General features: G+C 50.5%; 2 protein-coding genes across 2 annotated transcripts in view; both read right to left on the bottom strand.

The window, feature by feature from the left end:
• Positions 1-1,872: 1,872 nt before the first annotated feature.
• Positions 1,873-5,167, bottom strand: c17h7orf25 (chromosome 17 C7orf25 homolog). The gene is made up of 2 exons (XM_030074145.1): positions 5,012-5,167; positions 1,873-4,080 (listed from the first exon to the last, which is right to left on the bottom strand). Exon 2 carries the CDS (start codon positions 4,062-4,064, stop codon positions 2,760-2,762), a length of 1,305 nt encoding a protein of 434 aa, XP_029930005.1. The 5' UTR covers positions 4,065-4,080; positions 5,012-5,167; the 3' UTR covers positions 1,873-2,759.
• A 2,200-nt stretch (positions 5,168-7,367) lies between these two features.
• Positions 7,368-14,222, bottom strand: part of dnajc1 (DnaJ (Hsp40) homolog, subfamily C, member 1) — a 10,990-nt gene continuing 4,135 nt past the window's right edge. Inside the window, exons 6-12 of the mRNA XM_030074138.1 lie at positions 14,196-14,222; positions 13,867-13,951; positions 13,349-13,500; positions 12,756-12,875; positions 12,257-12,305; positions 9,104-9,456; positions 7,368-7,696 (exon numbers count right to left, since the gene is read on the bottom strand). The exon at positions 14,196-14,222 is cut by the window's right edge and continues 67 nt beyond it. Coding sequence (XP_029929998.1) covers positions 7,628-7,696; positions 9,104-9,456; positions 12,257-12,305; positions 12,756-12,875; positions 13,349-13,500; positions 13,867-13,951; positions 14,196-14,222 — 855 coding nt within the window. The 3' untranslated portion in view covers positions 7,368-7,627. The remainder of the gene's footprint in view (positions 7,697-9,103; positions 9,457-12,256; positions 12,306-12,755; positions 12,876-13,348; positions 13,501-13,866; positions 13,952-14,195) is intronic.

The following is a 14,222-nucleotide window of genomic DNA, read 5'->3' on the forward strand; positions in this document are numbered from 1 at the left end:
ATTGTGTCTAAGTGGCAGCCATGCAGGCGTCCCAGGGGTCTATTTCACGAAGGGTGAATTAAATAAGCCAGGATATAATCCAAATCCAGGTTTGCTAAAGCCTGCCCTGCACAGCCTGGATTATCCCACTAAAGCCAAGTCAGGCTGAGGAGGAGCGACTTTAGCGAGTCTGGATTGTGAAGCCAGGCTGGTGCTCGATCACGCCTCCCTTCCAAAGACCATGCTGGTCGATTGTGCGTTATAATTAAAGCAAAGTGTTACCGACAAATACTTAATGTATACATTTTTGGACGACTTAATGCTAAGTTGTCCAAAAAGTTTATATTATTTATATTATTATTATTTAGTTCATAAATATATAGACTAAGCAGTTGTCAACCTACTAATCTCCAATGCTGTAGGCCTATTACATGCGCTCTATCACTCTATCTATCACTCTATCTATCACTCTGTCTATCTGCAGTGCCGTGCAATGTCCCGACTGCATGGCAACACCAATTAAATGTGTTCTTCCATAATTATGAGAGACTGAGAGGACGGCACGTAACCCCTCCAGCCTCCATGGCTGTAATGCAGTGTTTCTCAAATCTTTACATTTCAAGCTCTCCCCTTAACTCAGACAGTGATTAGGCTATATCACATGAGCCATTGTGAACCAATTATGATTCATGGCCACACACTATTAGAGTAATATAATTAAATTGATTATATCTTAATGCGTTTATTTTCATGTTATTTGAATGTAGCATAATTTGAAATGAGTCCATATACTAACAGGTGTTGAATTAACAAAGTCATTGGTTTACGATTGGAGTCATTGATTAATAGTAATTTGACAAAGTTGAACAACAGGGCACTGGATTAATTTAAGATGGACCTCTAGCCTGGTCCGGAGCAGGCTAAGGCTTAGGCTGAGTTTCCATGGTAACTAAAGTGGGATTACTTTCATGAAACCGAGTTCAGGCTCATTATAGCCAGGTTTACTGGCCAGGTTAATCTCGCAAGATAATCCACCTTTCATGAAACCCATTAATCCCTAATCCTGGCTAGATGAAGGATAGCTGCTAAATCCAGGTTTAAATCCTAATCTAGGTTTCGTGAAATAGGCCCCAGCTCGTCACTGAGGTGAAGCAAGAAAGGAAAAACATATCCATGATTGGAGTACTCAAGTTAAAATGGTTAAAAGCTTTTTTAGCACAGCCTGATTCCATATGGTTCCACATACCAAAATGTTTATTTAAAAATGTTGGAGGGTTAGAATTTTTGTTATGTTGTGACTTTGATATTTCCAAACTGCCAGTTAAATTGCCTGACGTCCATAAACAGATATTGCATTATTGGAAAATAATGTTCACACACAACTTCACACCACATGGCTCCACCTTGTGGAATAATAGAACCATTACTATTAATAGGAAGACTATTTAAACAAGAATGGTATGAAAAAAAAGTTTTATATGTTACTGATCTGATGGATGAAAATGGCCATTTAATGCAATTTGATTCATTTGTAGAAACTTTTAATTTAAAGTGTAAAACAAAGAAAGAAAATGTAATAATTAAGTGATGGGAAATGTTTTAAAATGGAAGCTACTCCCTGATTTCCAAAAATTAACAAAAATAAGAATAATTAATGATGAACAAATACACATTGTAACTATCTTAAATGGCCAATGTCACCCAAAGTGAAATAAATCCAGTTTAAAATATTGAACAATATTTATCCCGCTGCTGAAACTGAAAGGAAAAGGCTCAAGTTTGAAGTAGATCCTTGTGGATTCTGTGGGACAGAGCCTGAAACTATTGAACATTTATTTTTCTCTTCCTCGGTCACAATGCAGTTTTGGCAAGACGTTTATAGCTGGTTAAATCTTGAGATCATCAATCCTTCCTTTAATAAGACTCAGGTTTTGATTTACATGGATGGTCTGTCAAAGAAGGTATCAAAGATGGTAAACATAATTATCATCATGGGTAAATATCATATACATAAGAATAAATGGAAGAACAGTAAACCCTCTTTAGCTTGTTTTAAGAATTAAATTAAGTTATTTATCATCCTCAAAGGTGTTACCTGAAGAAAACCAGTGCACAGATGTTTTATGTGAAACTCTAAGTCTCTAACTTTCAGTCCTTGTTGTTTATGTGCATAACTTTTTCTGTTGTCTTGTCAACCCCCGATGCTTGTTCTTTGATTATATCTTGTTTTTGATACTTTAAAAGGCCCAGTTCTGTTACACAACACAGATGTTTTTTGTTTGATATGTACACGTTGTTTACATGTGCGACAGGAGAAGTGTATGTATGTTTTGATCTGTACAGTTTCATATACAAACTAATGTTCCCAAATGCAGTTTGTAAACTGAATCATTCAAATAAAGTAATAATAATAATAATAATAATAATAATAATAAAAGGAAAACAGAACCATTCAAACTGACAACAGTGCCCCCTGCTGTTTAAACAGAATATTCAGTCATGTGATAATTACTAATCAGTTAGTTTAAAAGATAATCAATCAAATCAACAGGTAATCTAATTATAGTTGATAGTTTCATGTAACTCCCATGATGCACCTGGTCTGCCTGAATGAACACCAACGCTGATGATGTCCGATCTTTATTGATACTTTGCAAAGTGACATCATCATCTGAAGAACCAACAAAACACTTCCTGTATTTACACCCAAACACAAACCCATCAGCTGATCCATCAGCTGATTTACACAAATAACTTCCCCAGGTGAGTAGCTCCGCCCCTCAGACGGGCGTGGCCCTCCACTCCTTGCCCTCAGTCAGCGCTCTGGGTTGGTGGATGAACACGCTGTATCGGACGCCCTGATTGGCCGCCGCCCTGACGAAGCCGCTGTTGGCCGTCATGGTGACGGCGCGCAGCGAGTCGCCGGTGCCGAAGATCATGAGCGAGCGGCGGTTGACCTTGGCGCTGGCGGTGAGGCGCAGGGTTCGCTCCGACGGCCGGTCCTCCACCACGCGCAGGCGGCCCAGCAGCTGGCGGGCGCGCGCCTTCTCGCCCGGCCCGCCCAGCGTGTCCAGGATCACCTGGAAGTCGTCGACGGCGGAGCGGCAGGCGAACAGCTCCTTGTCCTGCATGAAGGCGTGGAGGCGGGGCAGCACCTGCTGGCGGCGCTCCTGAGCCGCCTGCTCCGTCAGCACCTGCTCCCTGAAGGCCAGCTGGCAGCGGCCGTGGCTCAGCGCCGACACGCAGGTGATGAGCGTGGTGATGTCCAGGTTGACGCGGCGACACTCCTCCACCTTCAGCTGCGTGGGGAACGCCAGGCTGGCCACCACCGTGTGCCGGTCCACCCGCGTGAGGCCGGGCTCCGCCTCTTCGTCGTCGTCGTCGTCGTCATCCTCTCTCTCCTCACCGGCCGCCGCTCTGCTCTCCGCCTCCGCCCCAATCCCTGCCCCCTCCCCCTCCTCCTCCCCCTCCTCCTCCTCCTCCTCCTCCCGTGTCTCGACGCTGTTGACGGCGACGATGTCGCCGCGCACGGAGATGCCGAGCTGCGTGAGGCGGTCGGCCATGGGGCTGGACACGCCGTTGTAGAAGGCGAAGACGATGTGGGGGTCGCTGTACTGGACGGGCTGCTGGCGGCTGGCGAGCAGGAAGTCGTGCGCCTGGCTGATGACGCTCTTGTCGCCGTACTGCCCGCGGCCCTGCCAGATGTTGTGCAGCGCCTCCGCCTTGCGGCCGATGGCCTTCACCCAGGTGTGGCCTCCGTTGGCGACCACGTCCACCACCAGCGACTGCTTGGCGCCGGCGGCGTCCTCGTAGGCGAAGACGCGCAGCACGGCGGACACGCCCTCCAGGCTCTCGGCCGACGCCACGACGGCGGCCAGGTGAGTGAGGTTGGTGCTGTGCAGGTGCGACTCTTTGACCTGCAGCCGCCCCGCCTGCACGCGGCTCAGGAAGCGCAGCTCCGCCCGCAGTTTGCCGCACAGCTTGGCCTTGCCCTCCACGCCGCCCGGCTGCCGCTGGCACAGCTGCTCCACGCGCTCCAGCAGCGCCTGGGCGCCGCCGATCCGCTCCTGCAGCATCGCCTGCATGGCCGCCGCCTCACCGCTGCCGGGAAACACAACCACACGTCAGCAACACCACCGCTTATTGATCAGCTATTTATCCACTGATCAGCTAGTCTCATCTCTGCAGGGGGTTCACCTCCACAGGGTCAGGGGTCAGGGGTCAGGGGTCAGAGGTCAGGGGTCAGGGGTTAGGGGTTAGGGGTCAGGGGTCAGGGGTCAGAGGTAACTCTAACCCCACAGAGCAGAGAGGATCAACAACCTGAATATTGATTATCAAATCTGAAGCGATGTCTCTCTCCGAGCCACAGAAACAAATTTACAGCCAAGAAACTGTTTACAGTTACCGTGACGACAACAACAACAACAACAACAACAACAAACATAATAATTAAAACAACGTCTCGGGCTCACGTCCCCACACCTGCAGGGTCAGCTGAAGCTGGTTACCATGGCAACAGACCTGGAGTTCACCTGCTGTGTCAGTCAGCAGCCTTCACCTGTGTGTGTGAGTGTGTGTGTGTGTGTGTGAGTGTGTGTGTGAGTGTGTGTGTGTGTGTGTGTGAGAGTGTGTGTGTGTGTGTGTGTGTGAGTGTGTGTGAGTGTGTGTGTGTGTGTGTGTGTGTGTGAGTGTGTGTGAGTGTGTGTGTGTGTGTGTGTGTGTGTGAGTGTGTGTGTGTGTGTGTGAGTGTGTGTGTGTGTGTGTGTGTGTGTGTGTGTGTGTCTGTGCTCCACCAGCTCCTCTGACCTGTTCAGTTTATTGATGATCATCAATCTATAACTTCCCGATGACGTCAGTTTATATGAAATGAGTTCCGCGTTTGGAACATTGTTTATATTTCCGCGTGACGTGACGTCACGCCACAGCTAGCTAGCTAAGCGTGCTAACAGCTGAGGGACACAAACTGCTGAGTCACGCGCCGCCCCGCCGGTCACAACCGGATGGATCCGGTTACAAAACATGAGACACTTACAGGATCCATACGCCGCGTGTTCCTCCGCGGGGATCAGCTGGGATTATTTTCTCCGATCACGACGTGAAGACTCCTCCGCTGCCGCTGGCTCCTCTTCTTCTGTGGTTTTACACAGGAAGCAGCCTCTTCTTCTGTGGTGTTATAAAGGAGGCAGCAGCAGCTGGTTCACTCAGTAGCTCCGCCCACCTGGTGCGCGGTGACGAGCACAAAACATCACGTGACCTGCATTCATTAAACAGAGAGGGCTGATCTCATTTCTATTGTCTCCTCGTCTCCTCTCTCCTTGTCTCCTCTCTCCTTGACTTCTCTCTCCTCATCTCCTCTCTCCTTGTCTCCTCTCTCCTCATCTCCTCGTCTCCTCTCTCCTCGTCTCCTCTCTCCTCGTCTCCTCTCTCCTTGTCTCCTCTCTCCTCATCTCCTCTCTCCTTGTCTTCTCTTATCTCCTCTCTCCTCGTCTCCTCTCTCCTTGTCTCCTCTCTCCTCATCTCCTCTCTCCTTGTCTTCTCTTATCTCCTCTCTCCTTGTCTCCTCTCTCCTCGTCTCCTCTCTCCTCATCTCCTCTCTCCTTGTCTTCTCTTATCTCCTCTCTCCTCGTCTCCTCTCTCCTTGTCTCCTCTCTCCTCATCTCCTCTCTCCTTGTCTTCTCTTATCTCCTCTCTCCTTGTCTCCTCTCTCCTCGTCTCCTCTCTCCTTGTCTCCTCTCTTCTCGTCTCCTCTCTCCTCCGTCCTCCTTCCTTGACCTGGAAGTGGCTGAAATAACAGCTGGGCCCAGCTGGCGTGACGGCTGCAGACAGACCCCCCCCCCCCCCCCCTCACTGCATTGGACAGCATATATCAGGTTGCTCTTCTGGTTGTGTGGTGTTCTGTCTTTGGGGTGAACCAGTTTCTGCCTTAGAGTGTTTCCGGGTTTGAAACATACAGGGATTTGATGTTTGTTAAAAATCCTCCTGAGTTTCTCTGAAACCCCAGACACATGGAATCACAATGTTCTTGCCTTTGTCTTTCATTTCCTCAGCATCATCAGAGTTGTTATTCTTTCTGGGGCGTGCTTTGCCAAAAGCCCAACTCGGATAGCCACAAGGTTTCAGGGCTCCCCTTAGGTGTTGGTGTTCTTCAGCTTGGGCCCGAGTGGAGGCTGGTACGTTATCTGCCCTGTGTTGCAGGGTTCTGATAACCCCCAGTTTGTGCTCCAGTGGATGGTGTGAGTCAAACAGAAGGTACTGGTCTGTGTGGGTGGGTTTCCTGTATACCCCAATGTGGAGGCTCCTTTCCTCATCAAAGTGCACATCACCATCCACAAATGGTAAGTGGTTGTCTTTAACATCTTCTCTAGTGAACTTGATGTTTTTGTCCACTGAGTAAAAGCCTGTACCTCTTGGGTTTTGATCTTCACCCATGTTTAGGTGGCCCCTCCCACAGAGGCTAAACACCTGGACCTTAGCCCACTGTCTTTGTCAGACTAGTGATGATGAAGCCCCTCGGATAAGAGGCCAAACGTCTTCCTGTCCAGCTGCCACGACTCAGTTTGCCCAAAGAGAGCGACCTGGATGAATGAGATGATCCACAGATGATCCATAAATATGTACTGGGACATACTCATTCTTTTTCTTGCATACTAAGTAGTATGGTAGTATGGGCACTGGAATGCAGGGTCTGACCCCGCCCCTCTCTCCCGGTGGCCCCGCCCTCTCACGACGATCTTGATCCTGCATTTAGACTCCACCTTTTGTTTTTCTAGACGAGCCGTCATCGTCAGTCTGTCGAAGTTTTACCCTGCGTTCCAAATCACATACTTATACTTTTTACTTTTAGTATGTACTGCAGCTGCCCTTAAAAAGTATGTAGTTTAGTATGTATTGGGACATACTAATTCTTTTTTTCCCTACTAAATAGTATGGTAGTATGAGTATTGGAACGCAGGGTTAGATTCTGACAAACCTGCTCTCACCCTGACCCCTGACCCCCGACCCCTAACCCACCCTGACCCCTGACTGTGCTCTGACCCCTGACCCTCTGTGTGTTTGACTCTCACTGTTGTTGTTGTTGTTGTTGTTGTTGTTGTTGTTGTTGTTGTGTTTCCTGTGTCGTCTCAGGATGAGCCTGAACATTCAAACACCGTCACTTTTCACCTGAACTCATTTCAGTTATTACAAACGTCAGTGTGTGTGTGTGTGTGTGTGTGTGTGTGTGTGCGTGTTCAGCCTGTGTGTGTGTGTGTGTGTGTGTGTGTGTGAGAGCAGCCAGCTGGACCAGCAGCAGGAGCTGCAGTGTCAACATCTTTGATGACAGACAGAGAAACAAACAAACAAACAAACAAACAAACAAACAGCCTGAGGCGTTCAGAGCAAAGAGACGATCAGGAATAAATAAAGGCGTTTATTGATCATGTGAGCAGAACGCAGGGAGCTGATTGGACGGCGTGGAGCAGCACACTAAGGCACAAGGAGCTCAGAGGCTTTTGTCCGTTTTTTATAAAAACACAAACACACCTGAGCAGGTGAGCAGCCACGCCGGAGTGTGTCGCCGTCGAGCCAAGCATAAAAAAATATCTCTCTAACAGGAAGTGACACGCAGACAGGAAGTGACACGCAGACAGGAAGTAGATCCCTCAAGTCTTCAGCTCTTGGCCTGTTTCCTTTTCTGCACCAGCTCTGCTAACAGTTTGTAGCGGATCATACACTCCTCCTGCAGGAACACACACACACACACACACACACACACACACACACACACACACACACAGTAAGTAAATTTTCTTGTCAATTTTTTAAAAATGTTTTTGGCTGATAGACAATTAAATAACAATAAACATTTTCTGTTTTTTTTTTCCGTTTAATTGGTGTTACAGCCCTTTATGGCTGTTGTATTTAACCCTATGAAGCCTTTGAATCATATCTGATCCACGTCATCAAATAACACATTCCCTTTCAGTTTAATCAATACTTGACCAAAACCCTGTTGTTTACCTTTGGACACTTCCTGTTCACTCTGGACCGCTGGCACTTCAAGCACTGTCATATATGACACAACAGAAACACCGTGTGGAATAACTTATTTTTTGAAAAATGTTTTTTTTTTCCATTTTGTTATAGGACTAAATAAAAGGTTCAATTTCAAAAAAATGGAATTTTCTGCCAATTCTTTCATAGTTCAGCCTTTATAGGGTTAAATAAACTTTTGTGTTTTTTTTTTTCATTTGTCTGTTATTATCTCTACCAGAGAGAGAGAGAGACAGACAGAGAGAGACAGACAGAGAGAGAGAGAGAGACAGACAGAGAGAGACAGACAGAGAGAGACAGAGAGAGAGAGAGACAGACAGAGAGAGACAGACGGGGTATAGATGGCCGTTTCCTCCACCAGGTGACTTCACTTGGATCAGAAAGGAGGAGCAGATGACTGAGGTCACCTGGAGGTCACCTGGAGGTCACCTGGAGGTCACCTGGAGGTTAGGGTTAGTACTCAGCACCCAGCACAAACTCCTGCAGCTCCTTTGCCTCCTGGACCACTTTTCATCTTGTCTTCTCATCAGTTTCAGAGGGACGTCCAGTTCTTGCTCATGTCACCATTGTTCCAGATTTTTTCTTCATGTCTTCTTGTTGCTGACCGTCTTTGCTCCATGATACATTTAATTCCTTGGAAATTCTTTTGCAGCCTCTTCAGACTGATACCTTGTGATGGTCTGAGAGCTCTGCAGGCCGTGGACCTGAACCGCAGGACCAGCGGGACTTTACCTGGGGCTAATCCGAGTCATGATTGATGGCAGGTGTGTTTAACGTGAGTTTGAATGTAACTGTATTTTTATTATTATTTTTTTTTTTTACACAACGCCCATTTGAATTGTACTGATTAAAGATCACATTAAAGGTGGTTTTATCATCACAGGTGCTGTACAGGTGTAGATATACATGATTTGTTTTATTTTTGATTCTGTTTTACACTTTAATTTATATTTCCACACCTCTGTGATGTGAAGCACTTCCTGAGTGCCATGTGAGGGTCTCTATTTTCATTATTATTAAGCAACTCCACTTTGCTCTGTAAAATAGGAGCGTTAACTCCACAGTGAGAGGTGAAACAGGAAGTGGCGCCCACCTTGCTCTTCCCAGGCACAACCTTGGCGATGCGGTCCCAGCGCTCGGCGGTTCCCCGGGGGAACTGCTGCAGGGCGAGTTCCAGCAACTTCTGCTGGTTCTGGGTCCACACGCTCACTTCCTGCTGAGGCTCCGCCTCTTCGTCCACCACCAATGGGTCAAAGTCCCTCTGCCTGCGACCTTTGACCCTGACCTCCCCTCCATCTGCCGTCGCTGCCTTCCTGCTCCTCCTCCTCAGCTGTTGCACCTCTTCCTCCTCCTCCTCCTCCTCCTCCTCCTCCTCCCTCTGAGTCATCAGACTGTTAGGAAGTGACGGAGGAGAACTTCCTCTCAGCTCCGACAGCTTCACCAGCCCTGCAACACACACACACACACACACACACACACACACACACAGAGGACAGGCTACGTCACATGACAGCAGCTGCAGGTACAGCCTTTAAAGACAGAGTCAGGAGTCAGGAGGGAGTCAGGAGTCAGACGGGAGTCAAACTGGAGTCAGACGGGAGTCAAACTGGAGTCAGGCGGGAGTCAGGCGGGAGTCAAACTGGAGTCAGACGGGAGTCAGGCGGGAGTCAGGCGGGAGTCAGGCGGGAGTCAGGAGTCAGGCGGGAGTCAGCCTGGAGTCAGACGGGAGTCAGACAGGAGTCAGAAGGGAGTCAGGCGGGAGTCAGGAGTCAGACCGGGAGTCAGACGGGAGACAGATGGGAGTCAAACTGGAGTCAGGCGGGAGTCAAACTGGAGTCAGACGGGAGTCAGACGGGAGTCAGGCGGGAGTCAGGCGGGAGTCAGACGGGAGGCAGGAGTCAGGCGGGAGTCAGGCGGGAGTCAGGCAGGAGTCAGGAGTCAGGCGGGAGTCAGCCTGGAGTCAGACGGGAGTCAGACGGGAGTCAGACCGGGAGTCAGACGGGAGACAGATGGGAGTCAAACTGGAGTCAGGTGGGAGTCAAACTGGAGTCAGACAGGAGTCAGACGGGAGTCAGGCGGGAGTCAGGCGGGAGTCAGGCGGGAGTCAGGCGGGAGTCAGGCAGGAGTCAGGCAGGAGTCAGGCAGGAGTCAGGAGTCAGGCGGGAGTCAGGCGGGAGTCAGGCTGGAGTCAGACGGGAGTCAGACGGGAGTCAGACGGGAGTCAGGCGGGAGTCAGGCGGGAGTCAGGCGGGAGTCAGGAGTCAGACCGGGAGTCAGACGGGAGACAGATGGGAGTCAAACTGGAGTCAGGCGGGAGTCAAACTGGAGTCAGACAGGAGTCAGGCGGGAGTCAGGAGTCAGACGGGAGTCAGACGGGAGTCAGGCGAGAGGCAGGAGTCAGACGGGAGTCAGGCGGGAGTCAGACGGGAGTCAGACGGGAGTCAGACAAGAGTCTCGCGGGAGTCAGACAGGAGTCAGGAGTCAGACCGGGAGTCAGACGGGAGTCAGACGGGAGACAGATGGGAGTCAGGAGTCAGAAGGGAGTCAGGCGGGAGTCAGGCAGGAGTCAGGAGTCAGGCGGGAGTCAGGCGGGAGTCAGGCGGGAGTCAGGAGTCAGACCGGGAGTCAGACGGGAGACAGACGGGAGACAGATGGGAGTCAAACTGGAGTCAGGCGGGAGTCAAACTGGAGTCAGACAGGAGTCAGGCGGGAGTCAGGAGTCAGACGGGAGACAGGCGGGAGTCAGGCGGGAGTCAGACGGGAGTCAGGCGGGAGTCAGACGGGAGTCAGACAGGAGTCAGGCGGGAGTCAGACAGGAGTCAGACAGGAGTCAGACAGGAGTCAGACAGGAGTCAGGCGGGAGTCAGACAGGAGTCAGGCGGGAGTCAGACTGGAGTCAGACTGGAGTCAGGCGGGAGTCAGGAGTCAGACCGGGAGTCAGACGGGAGTCAGGTGGGAGTCAGACGGGAGACAGATGGGAGTCAGGAGTCAGACGGGAGTCAGGCGGGAGTCAGACGGGAGACAGATGGGAGTCAGGAGTCAGACGGGAGTCAGGCGGGAGTCAGACGGGAGTCAGACGGGAGACAGATGGGAGTCAGGAGTCAGACGGGAGTCAGACGGGAGTCAGACGGGAGACAGATGGGAGTCAGGAGTCAGGCGGGAGTCAGACTGGAGTCAGACTGGAGTCAGACAGGAGTCAGGCGGGAGTCAGGCGGGAGTCAGACTGGAGTCAGACTGGAGTCAGGCGGGAGTCAGGAGTCAGACGGGAGTCAGACGGGAGTCAGACGGGAGTCAGACGGGAGTCAGGTGGGAGTCAGACGGGAGTCAGGCGGGGGTCAGACTGGAGTCAGGAGTCAGACCGGAGTCAGACGGGAGTCAGGAGTCAGACATGAGTCAGACATGAGTCAGGTGGGAGTCAGGTGGGAGTCAGGAGTCAGACGGGAGTCAGGCGGGAGTCAGACGGGAGTCACACAGGAGTCAAACTGGAGTCAGACGGGAGTCAGACGGAAGTCAGACGGAAGTCAGACGGAAGTCAGGAGTCAAACTGGAGTCAGACTGGAGTCAGGCGGGAGTCAGACGAGAGTCAGGCGGGAGTCAGCCGGGAGTCAGACGGGAGTCAGGCGGGAGTCAGACGGGAGTCAGGAGTCAGACGGGAGTCAGGCAGGAGTCAGGAGTCAGGAGTCAGACAGGAATCAGGCGGGAGTCAGGCGGGGGTCAGACTGGAGTCAGGAGTCAGACGGGAGTCAGACGGGAGTCAGGAGTCAGACGGGAGTCAGACGGGAGTCAGACGGGAGTCAGGCGGGAGTCAGGCGGGAGTCAGGAGTCAGACGGGAGTCAGACAGGAGTCAGACGGGAGTCAGGAGTCAGGCGGGAGTCAGACGGGAGTCAGGAGTCAGACAGGAGTCAGACGGGAATCAGACGGGAGTCAGACGGGAGTCAGACGGGAGTCAGACGGGAGTCAGACGGGAGTCAGACGGGAGTCAGGAGTCAGACAGGAGTCAGACGGGAGTCAGACGGGAGTCAGACAGGAGTCAGACGGGAGTCAGGAGTCAGACGGGAGTCAGACGGGAGTCAGGAGTCAGACGGGAGTCAGGAGTCAGACGGGAGTCAGGAGTCAGATGGGAGTCAGACGGGAGTCAGACGGGAGTCAGACGGGAGTCAGGCTGGAGTCAAAGAAAGAGAAACATCAGAGTGACAGAGGACATGCAGGGAAGCAGCAGGATAATAAATAAAGCAGTTAGTTTACCTGAAGTGTTGCTCACATTTTCTTTAACTTGTTTGACTTTAGTCGTCACCTGATAACAGAAAACATCAATAATGATAATCTGATTAACATGAACAGACTTCATCATGTAAAAGTCACTTTGATTTAAAATGAGCTCTGTTCCTGAAAACTGACAGTTTGTGGGAGAAAACAAACACGGGATTTTTTTAACGTCTTCATGTACGGACAGAAACCACCTGACAGAAGGCAAACACCTAACGTTAGCATGCTAGCTGCTGTGAGTTGTAGGCTAACGTTAGCATGCTAGCTGCTGTGAGTTGTAGGCTAGCGTTAGCATGCTAGCTGCTGTGAGTTGTAGGCTAACGTTAGCATGCTAGCTGGTGCGTGTTAAGAGGTTCTGCTCTGCGTCAGTCATAATTTCTCAGGGATTATCTCTTACTGGAGCCATGTCTGTCACTTTCTTGACAGGTTAGAGGTCAGAGGTCAGAGGTCAAGGGGTCACCAGTCAGAGGTCACTTACATCGGTGACGGATCTCCCTAGCTCGTGGGCGATCTTCTCCCAGCGGCCCGGCGTTCCTCCTGGGAATTTGACCATCAACCTGCTGAGCAGACTGAGGTCGTCCTCCGTCCAGCTAGGACTCTGAGGAACCAACAGAACCAGAACCAGATCAGACCGGTTCTCAGCATCACCTGAGGCGCGCCCCGTTAGGAACCCGACCCTAACCCTAACCCTGTTTGTGTTTTTTCCTCATGTGACGTCACCGTGTGCATGCTGGGAAACGGAGACTTGTTGTTATTTTCTGTGTTGGTCATGTGACTGATTAAAGGTATGAGGTCCTATCACACCTGAACCCTCAGCTCACCTGCACAGGACCGAGCCATTTCTGCATCCTAGTTTTCATTTTGACCATCAGTTTGTTTACGGCGGGAGAAAATAATCCCACAGATTAAATCTATCGGACAGTGATGATGCTTCACTCTCAGGTGAGACACCTGCTCATCAAACTGCCATGTGGCTCAGTTCTGATCGAACCTGAAGGCAACATGTGGACATCATCCTGCTCTGTAACCGTGTGTGTGTGTGTGTGTGTGTGTGTGTGTGTGTGTGAGGACCTTCCTCCTGCTCCTGGGCTCCTGCAGCCAGTGGTCCAGCTGCTCCTCCACCTCCTGGATGGAGCTGCTGGCCTCGTGGCTCGGCTGCGGCGCCTCCGGCTCAAACACAGGAAACTCCACCTTCGCCTTCTTCACCTTCGGCCTCTTCTCTCCTGAGACGCCACACCCACACAGGAAGTGATGTCATGAGTCACAAACTAACCACACACTAACGGCTGACCCTTTCAAATCTGAGACGGAGAAGATGATCCAAATTCATTTAAACAAACAAACAAACAAACAAACAAATGAGGCAGCCTGAACTGAGCCTTTCATCTTCACTCGTTTCATTAAAGGGACAGTTCACCGCACGCACGGCCTTCACTTACTATGAAGGATTGTGGGTAAAATGTTCTGGACACACTGAGGACAGAATACAGAAATGTTGCATTATGGGTGAAATGTCCCTTTAAACCAAATGGTCCAGTGTTTTTAATGGAACCTGAACGCCTCATCCCAACCCAGCAGAGAGAATTTACTGAGAGGAGCTTCCTGTCCCGCCTCCTCCTCCTCCCTCAGCTTCATCTTCATCTCCTGATAGTCTTCATAATACTGCTTCACCTCCTGCACACACACACACACACACACACACACACACACACACACACACGCACACACACACACACACACACACACACACACACACACATAAACACACAGGCACACGGGTATGATCAAACTGCTGAAGTAGCTGCAGTCCAAAACAAACTGAATGAAGTGTAAGTTCACACACTCACACACACACACACACACACACACACACACACATAAACAGACACACGCACACACACACGCACACACACAGTACCTGGACGGTCTGCGGGAGGGCTTTGAT

The sequence above is a fragment of the Myripristis murdjan genome, chromosome 17, assembly GCF_902150065.1.
Source record: "Myripristis murdjan chromosome 17, fMyrMur1.1, whole genome shotgun sequence".
NCBI classification, from domain to species: domain Eukaryota; kingdom Metazoa; phylum Chordata; class Actinopteri; order Holocentriformes; family Holocentridae; genus Myripristis; species Myripristis murdjan.